The sequence below is a fragment of the Triticum dicoccoides genome, chromosome 5B, assembly GCF_002162155.2.
Source record: "Triticum dicoccoides isolate Atlit2015 ecotype Zavitan chromosome 5B, WEW_v2.0, whole genome shotgun sequence".
Taxonomy (NCBI): domain Eukaryota; kingdom Viridiplantae; phylum Streptophyta; class Magnoliopsida; order Poales; family Poaceae; genus Triticum; species Triticum dicoccoides.
The window spans coordinates 714,621,868-714,630,069 of NC_041389.1; the positions used below are offsets into that span (position 1 = coordinate 714,621,868).

General features: G+C 49.1%; 1 protein-coding gene across 1 annotated transcript; it reads right to left on the reverse strand.

Moving 5' to 3' along the window:
• Positions 1–2,774: 2,774 nt before the first annotated feature.
• LOC119312904 (disease resistance protein Pik-2-like) lies at positions 2,775–7,403 on the reverse strand. The gene is made up of 3 exons (XM_037588688.1): positions 6,312–7,403; positions 3,064–5,097; positions 2,775–2,951 (listed from the first exon to the last, which is right to left on the reverse strand). Exons 1-2 carry the CDS (start codon positions 7,130–7,132, stop codon positions 3,093–3,095), a joined length of 2,826 nt encoding a protein of 941 aa, XP_037444585.1. The 5' UTR covers positions 7,133–7,403; the 3' UTR covers positions 2,775–2,951; positions 3,064–3,092.
• Between the last annotated feature and the right edge of the window lie 799 nt (positions 7,404–8,202).

The following is an 8,202-nucleotide window of genomic DNA, read 5'->3' on the forward strand; positions in this document are numbered from 1 at the left end:
CTGAAAAAAAGTTCATCAAAATTGGAAAAGGTTCATCGAATCTAAGAAAAGTTCATCATAATTAGAAAAGGTTCATCGGATTTGAAAAAAAGTTCATCGAATTTGAAAAAATAGTTCATCAGAATTTTTAAAAAACTTCAACGCTTTTGAAAAAAGCTAATCGAATATGAAACAAAGTTCATCACTTTAGAAAATTGGTTTTACGAATTTTTAAAATACCGTGCATTAAAGAAAAGAAAAAAGGATGAGAAAAAAGAAAAAACAAGAAAAGAAATAAAACCGAACTAAAGGATGGAATAAAGGAGAAAAGTAAAGGAAAATTGCATGAGAAGTGTATCGCTGTATGGTTAGAGCGTAGCGCTCGCAGTCGATTCCGTTGCTTCCCACTTCTTTTTTTACCCCAGTTTTTACAAGAAAGCATCAGGAAACTCTCTTGCCTCCGTGATCGCACTGACCGGCGCTGGTGGTGCTTTTTCCTGCGCCTAGTAAGAGCATCTTCAGCCGTGCCCCCAACACAACCTTTTCAGATGATTTTTTTGCGCCGGTGTCGAAAAAACGGCCCAGCCGCGTCTTGAGAGCCCGTTTTTCGCCGGCTTGGATCGAAATCAGCGCCGGCGGATCCAGACCGAACCCGGCGCGCTGGGGAGCACCCCGGGGCGCCGGGCGAGTGGTTTTGGCATGAAAGAGCCGCTAGTCCGCCGAGTCAGTGAGACGGCCTCTTCTCGCCCTCATCGCCTCGGTTCCCGCGGTAATCAATGTCAGGCTGCGCGCTGCCGCCGCCGGTCAGCCTTCCATTGATTCCTCATCACTGGCGGCGCGACGACGCCTCCCCTCCCGCCTCGCGTACACACGGGCGCGGGTATATAAGCCGGTGGCCTCCCTCGCCTCTGGCCACACCACACCAGCCCTAGCCGCCCATCGACCGCCGCCGAGCTCTCCCTCTCCCGTGCGCAGCCGCCGAAGCTTCTTCCCTCCCTCTCCCTCTCTCCCAAGCCCGATGGCCGAGCGTTTCCCCGGTTACGCGGCGACGGCCAAGGGCTTCGACCGCCGCTCGCTGGACGAGTGGGAGGCGTGGCTCCTGTTCGAGGCGAACATCCCGGCGCCACCGGACATGCGCGCCGGGCCGACGGGGTGGAGGCTCAGCAACGGGGAGTGCCCATTCCCCGGTGCCCGATGCTGAGGCGCGCCCCGCCTACTTCGCTGCCGAGATCGACCGCGTGCGAGACTCCCTCACAGAGGAGCAGCTCGCCCTCCCCCAGTACGCCGCCGACAACCACGCGGCGTGAGCGGCGTACTTCCAGCGCCGCCAGGAGCAGAGGCTGGCGTCCACCAACGGGGCGCCCGTGGTGGGCGGCGTCAAGAACAGCGAGGGGCGCCGCGTGTGGTGGGGCACCCCCGGCCGCATGCTCGATGGCGTGTTGTCGTACCTCGAGGGCGGCAACGAGCCGCCGCTGGCATACCCTGCCCCGGCAGCCACCCCGGCCCGCCGCCGGCACGGCGGGCAATGGATGCCCAAGAGGTTCGGTTCCTCCTCGGCTTCCTCCTCGCACTCCTCCTCCCGTTCTTCTTCCCACTCCTCAGGCTCCCCGGCGTTGCTCAGCGTCAAGGCCGAGCCCGCAGCGGAGACGCCGCTCGGCCTGCGCACTCACAGCGCCGGCATTGTCATCAACGAGGGCGGCCGGCGCGCCACCTCGTCGGCTCCTCCGCGCTTCGTCAAACCAAAGACCGAGCCGGGGCTCGCGGCCGTGAAAACGGAGCCGGGGCTCCCCGCCGTGAAGACGGAGCACGGCGACGTGGAGCTGGCCCTGAAATGGGCGCGCAAGGACTACCTCAAGATGGAGATGGAGTGTCAGTGTGTCGCCCTGCAGTGCTACGAACAGCGCCGTCGGGGCTGCGATGAAGGAGGCGTCCTCGACGACAGCGACGATGACGATGCGCCGCCACCGCCACCGGTCCGCCATGGCGACGCCGGGCAAGGGTCCAGCAGGGGCGGCCGTGTTAAGGAGGAGAAGGCGACGACGACGGCGGCGGCGGCGACGATTATGCCGCGTTCAGCGACTTCTTCGCCCCTTAGTTGTAGTTCCGGCCTTTTTTCAGATAAATTTGCTATGTAATTGTTGAACATGTCTAATATATGCCAAGTTTGCCGAATTTTAGCCGAGTTTAGCCCAACTTTGCCAAATATTTTTATTTAACTTAGACGGCGTCTAGGGCGGCCCTGGGGTCGGCGATTGGGAACCCACTTGCCCCAGGCCGATCTTTTACGCCGGCTCGCCCCCAGACGGCGCTTTTACGCGCCACCTTGGGGGGCCAACGGCTGGAGATACTCTAACTCCGGATGAATGAAAGCGTTCAAAGTTAGGGCCGGTAGATGTAAGTTAGGATTGGTCCACGGCAAGGACGGACGGATGGCCCAGCCATCGAAGAACCTCGACATGATCCGCCGCCGCCCCAAGACCCTCCCATGCCGGATCTGATCCTGGAACGACCACGTCCACCAATGCCGCGACCTCTTCCTCGGAATAACCTACGGCCAAAGACTCCATCCGACTCGCCGCCCACCCGCTGGCCGGCTGGTGGTGACGCCAGACCGGGCTGGGTCAGTCGCCATTCGCCAGTGGGACGATGCGTCCGTAGCTGAAAAGCCAGCAGTTCCTAATATACCACCTACTAATGAGTAGTTGAGCATCAGCAGAGATCCTCACAGGATAGGACTTGCCAAGAGCTAGCAGAGGAAACAGAGTAGCAAAGCAGCGGTGCGCTGCTTATTACTTCCTCTGTAAACAAATATAAGAGTGTTTAGATCACTACTTCCTCTGTCTCATAATATAAGAACGAGGGAGTACATGGCTTAAATCTTGACTTTTGGACAAGTGAACTGAGCTCGACTGTACTGGAGAGTTTATGGTGCTGGGACAAGCGGCAGGAGGTGATGCCGTGATGCCGTGGTGCTGGGACAAGCGGCAATGGTTAAACATGTGAATTTGAGAAGCATTCAACAGTGTGGACAAAAGAGATGTAGTTAATTTGAAGGACAAAACAACAATGGATGTTTATCAGTACCTCTCTACAGTCTACAGTTGAGAACCATTTTAATAGCTCCCTTCCTCCTTGCTCTTTTCCTCAACATTACCAGTCTCTACATTATCCTCGTCATGCAGAAACGCCTGAACACCCAAAATAATAGGATGGTTGGGATGCCCACCAGCTTCGTTCCTGATCCAAGCAGCTGCAGCCTTGCTTTCTGAAAGTGTGGCACCTTCGTTACAAAGCGTTACTTGTATTACTTTGAGACATGGGAGATGCTCAATGCCTAAGTAGAAGCCATAAGCTTTCGCCACTGACACATCAAATGATTGCTCAAGCTTCTCAAGCTTTGGCATAGTCCCTTTCTGGAACGTTATATATGCCCCATCCAGACTAAGGAGGCCAAACCTCCTCAGACATGGGAATCCAGTTACCGTAAGCTTTTTCTTTGGTCCTGTAGCCAAGTACATGTGTAGATCAAGTAACGATGGGAGCTCACCAAGAGTGTGCAGATCCTCCTCCCTTAATTCATCTAATCCGATGGTCACGTGAGATAGGCTTGTGAGTCCTGGAGAAATCCACTTTGGTACGGTCGCTGAATGCATTTTACCATAAATGCATAATTTCTGAAGGGAGGATGGCAGAGGGGACCATGAGTCCATGAAGTCGAGGGAACCATAACTCCTATTTTTTATACATAAAGACTGGAGTTTGCAGCTGCTAAGCTTGCATAGCAAGGAGAGTAGAACCTTCTCATGCCTCTTGTACCCATCTCCATCGTCCAAGCATAAACCGAGTTTATTCAATCTGCTCAAGTTCCCAAGCTCCTCAACTGCATCCAATGAACTCTTGGTAATATCGAATCTTGGGGCTTCCCGTAAGCTCCTCATATTCCCGATCCCGTTAGGCACCTTACAATAGGCTTTAGTGAGTAGATATTGTAGCTTAGTGAGCAGAATAATTCCAGTCGGCAGCTCTTGCATGGATGGCGTCCTAAGATCAAGGATCTCTAGATCATGTAGCATCACAATGCTTGACGGTAGCTTTGATATGCCCGTGTCCTTAAGGCTGAGGTATTTTAGTTGGAATAATCTGTCCACATTGGACATATCATACTGCTCCAAACCCTTGCAGCCTTCAAAATCCAGTACACGTAAAGCTTCAAATTTGGTAAGACTGGGAAAATGTTTCATGAAAACCGATGATGTCACTGTTAGAGACCGAACATGGCTTAGATCTTCTTTTTCCAATGCAGATGCCAACTCCTGGTCAATGTGCTGGACAGATAATCGCCGAATAAAACCTTGACGGTTTGTCAAACTTTTTTGGCCTCCCCCTACCACAGTGACAAAATTATCTTCAACAGATTTTGAAATAATAATTTCAAGCATCATGTCATGGACTCGGCAGGCAGGAACCTTGCCGTCATACTCAATGTCCACTGGCTGGACCATGCTTTTGTTGATAAGCTCATAAAAGTAGTTCTCAGCAACCTCTTGCTTGCTAAGCCCACGCTCTTCTGAGATAAAGCCCTCTGCTATCCAATGCCTCACTAACCTTTTTCTATCAATCAAATAGTCCTCGGGGAATATACTGAAATACAACAAACATGTCTTGAGATTAAGTGGAAGATCATTATAGCTAAGGGATAGTATTCTACTCATTCCCTCTAGACTCTGTTTTCTTTCCAGTGCAGAACCAATTGCCCTTTTAACCTTCTCCCACTCCTCCTTGGTTGCTAATCTGTTCGCCAACAAACTAGATATAGTGACAATTGCCAATGGTAGGCCTCCACACTTGTTTAGGATCGCATCTGAAACTTCCTTCAGCATATCAGGACATTGGTTACCGGAGCCAAATATTCTGGTCAAAAATAATTTTCTGGAGTGAAGATCACTTAGGGCTTTCATTTCAAACACGCGGTCTACTACACTCGGACAACATGACTTTGCTACATCAACAATGCGTGTAGTAGCTATTATTCTGCTAGAACAAATATTTTCTGGAAAAGCACACTTGATAGCGTTCCAGGCTTCTATAGACCATACATCATCTATAATGATAAGATACCTACAAAAAATTAGTTGGTGATGTCAACCAAGTGTGATAAGAAATTGAGCTTGAACACTAGGTACTTAACTAGAGTAGTTAATATATAAGAGTAGATAACTAGAGTAGTTAATATATATTGTTTCTACATACAGTTTATCGTTTATCGTATATATGTAGCATGACAACTTCACTGAAATTCTAACAAGGTAAGACATGAATTCTACTCCCTCCGTTCCGAAATAATTGTCTTTCTAGAGATTTCAACAAGTGACTACATACGGAGCAAAATGAGTGAATCTACACTCTAAAACATGTCTACATACATCCGTATGTTGTAGTCCATTTGAGATGGCTAGAAAGACAATTATTTCGGAACGGAGGGAGTATGTAATAGATCAGAAACAAAAAGTTATGTTACTCCTCCGACCCGAATTAATTGACGCAGCCTCTATACAATGTAAACTGGAAATTGTATAGAGTTTGCATCAACTAATTCGGATCGAAGGGAGTACAATAGTTTTTTTACAACTTGGAAAAACGTTTAGAATGCTTATATGAGTCTATATGAAATGAAGGGTAGAAATAATGAACAGAGACGTTTCCATATGCATTTTTTACTGTACAAATGCATCATGCCCACTTCACTGAAGTATTAGTATTAACTAACTGAACTATCTCAATTTACTCGATTATGACATATACATTTTCAGTTTGGCGTTTTTTGCTTTACAATAGTTGAGTGGGATGCATGGTGCAGAGTTTGCATGTAGTAATTAGTTCACACAAAAGACAAAGATGATAAGGAAATGTGTACAATTTACTCATACTTTAGCAGTTCATTTTTGAAGTGCCAGATATAACATTTTGAGTAGTTTGAGTACTTCATTAATCTTCTATGCTGCGGCACAAGTACTTCATTAATCCTTGTACACATTTGTTCCGTTTTAAATAGCAATAATAAAACTTCATTTCAGGACACTATGAATGCAACGCAACCAAGCCGTTATTGCAACGGACAGCATATTTTCATACTATATAACAAACATTACATATGCTCAGCACCTTTCAGCTGCACACAGGATAAATTTCAGTTCGGGTGGTAAGGTGGACCGGCAATTACGTGAGACAGACACAATCATACAAAACTTATATTTGCATGAAAAATAATAACAGTATGCACCATAGTCCATAGGCCTGTTTTGAGGGAAATAATAAGGGCAGGCAGGTATTACCTTTTATTTTGTAGCAGTTCTCTTAGCTTTGCAATACATTTCCTTTCATCCCAATCGCTTGAATCTTTTGTGGATCCATCTTCGCATGACACTTGAGAGATCAGGTCCTTGATAGTTTTCTTTATATCTGGTTTTTGCGAGACTGATACAAAAGCCCGACTCTGAAATTTCCCTTGAATCTTGCGATAGACCATATTTGCCAGTGTTGTCTTGCCCAATCCACCAAACCCAACAATCGACAACACCTTGCAGTGTTTGGAGGAATTATTTTCTTCCAACATCCAGTTGGCAAGATCGTCTCTTGGACCGTCCACACCGACAAGGTGTGCCTCATCAGCAAAAAATGCATGAAGCCGGGGATCCAGGGATGCAGGGCCAGTGGAGCTAGCAGGGGCATCATTCAGCTTGTAACAATCCTTGAGCTCTTTCACCTGCTTGATGCGACCCTTAAGGTCGTCGATTTCGCCGGCGATTCCGCGCCTAGCTCCAAGCGTCTTGAGACGGCGGGCAGTCTTGCGAAAGAAGTCCTTGAAGCCGCCATGGTCTCGGGTGTCGCCGAGGTGGTGGATGAACTTGTCGAAGACGTCCTCGGTGTCGTAGGCCAGCTCCCTGACCAGCGAAATCCAAAACTTGACTTGCTCATTTGGGTCCTCCAGCTTGGTGTACTCCTTGAGCGCGGCGTGCATGCTGGCGAGCTCAGATCTGAGGGACTGGACCTCACGTCGGACCCCTTTCAGCCGCCCGCACTCGTCGGCGAGCAAGGCCGTGAGCTTCCCCACCAGAGGCCCAAACGCGCCGTGCGCGGCGCTGACCACCGCCATGGATGCTGCTCTCTACCTAGCTACTCCTCCTCGCATGTACTAATTCGTTGTGTGCTTGTGGTGGTGGGAGTGTGGAGAAGTGGGTCGAGGAGGAAGAGGATGGATCAGTGGATGTGGTGGGTGGCACGGGCTGCAAGATTCCGTGGCTCGGTGACGCGAACCTGCGAGGAAACGGCGGCGGGTGAGAGCTAGGAGGAGGCGGCGGCGGCGGCGGCGGTGGGGGTAGGAGAGGACTGATGAGACAGTGGGGTTGGTGGGTTTGGGCCGGCCAAACAGTGGTGTACGCTTGACGCAGCCGAGCGGCGAGCGGCCCGGGTCTTTGCAACTCTGTAGCCCTAAAGAAAAGTCAGTCAACTCTGCAGTTGGAACGTGAACCAACGTGTGGTTCGATGATTAGGAGAACAGCGGTATCCCTTATCCATTAGAGCTCAAATCTCGGACTTGACATTGTTTCTCGTATTTTTCTGAATTTATTCCAAACCTTTCAGCAATGTGCGGTCAGTGAAAGGAAATGTCCCCTCGACTACGAAGGTGTCTGATGGTCCCTCGATGGGCATTACTCAAAGCATCTACATGTATAACCATACGGTAAGTGTGGTCAAGTATTTGAATATGTTATTAAGAGAAATAAGCGTACACATATATAAGGAGTTACATATATACAGTAGCAAGGAAATACATGCATGTATAATTAGTTTGCCATGAATGCGTTCACGGACAATGGTCTGACATCACACCGAAAATCCTCTTCACAGCTGGATACCTTAATTATGAATTCTTAAATCCAAACAATTACATGCACGTGAAACCTAATCTTAAACGGAGCTCGTCCGGCTTCACCATGCCTATGTTCGGTGGCTGGTTGCGTCCCTCGAAGTGTTGGTGCGGCCGTCAACGAGGTAGAGTAGGACATCGGATATCTGCCTAGCACTAAACATGCTTAAAAAAAATAAGGTGTCAGGCCAGTGGAGCAACCAAACGGGTTTACACTAAACTAGCCTGGCGAGACAAAATATTCCAACTCCTTAGGCAGCACCCAGGCAGCATATTTTTCAGGCACAGTGCTCAGC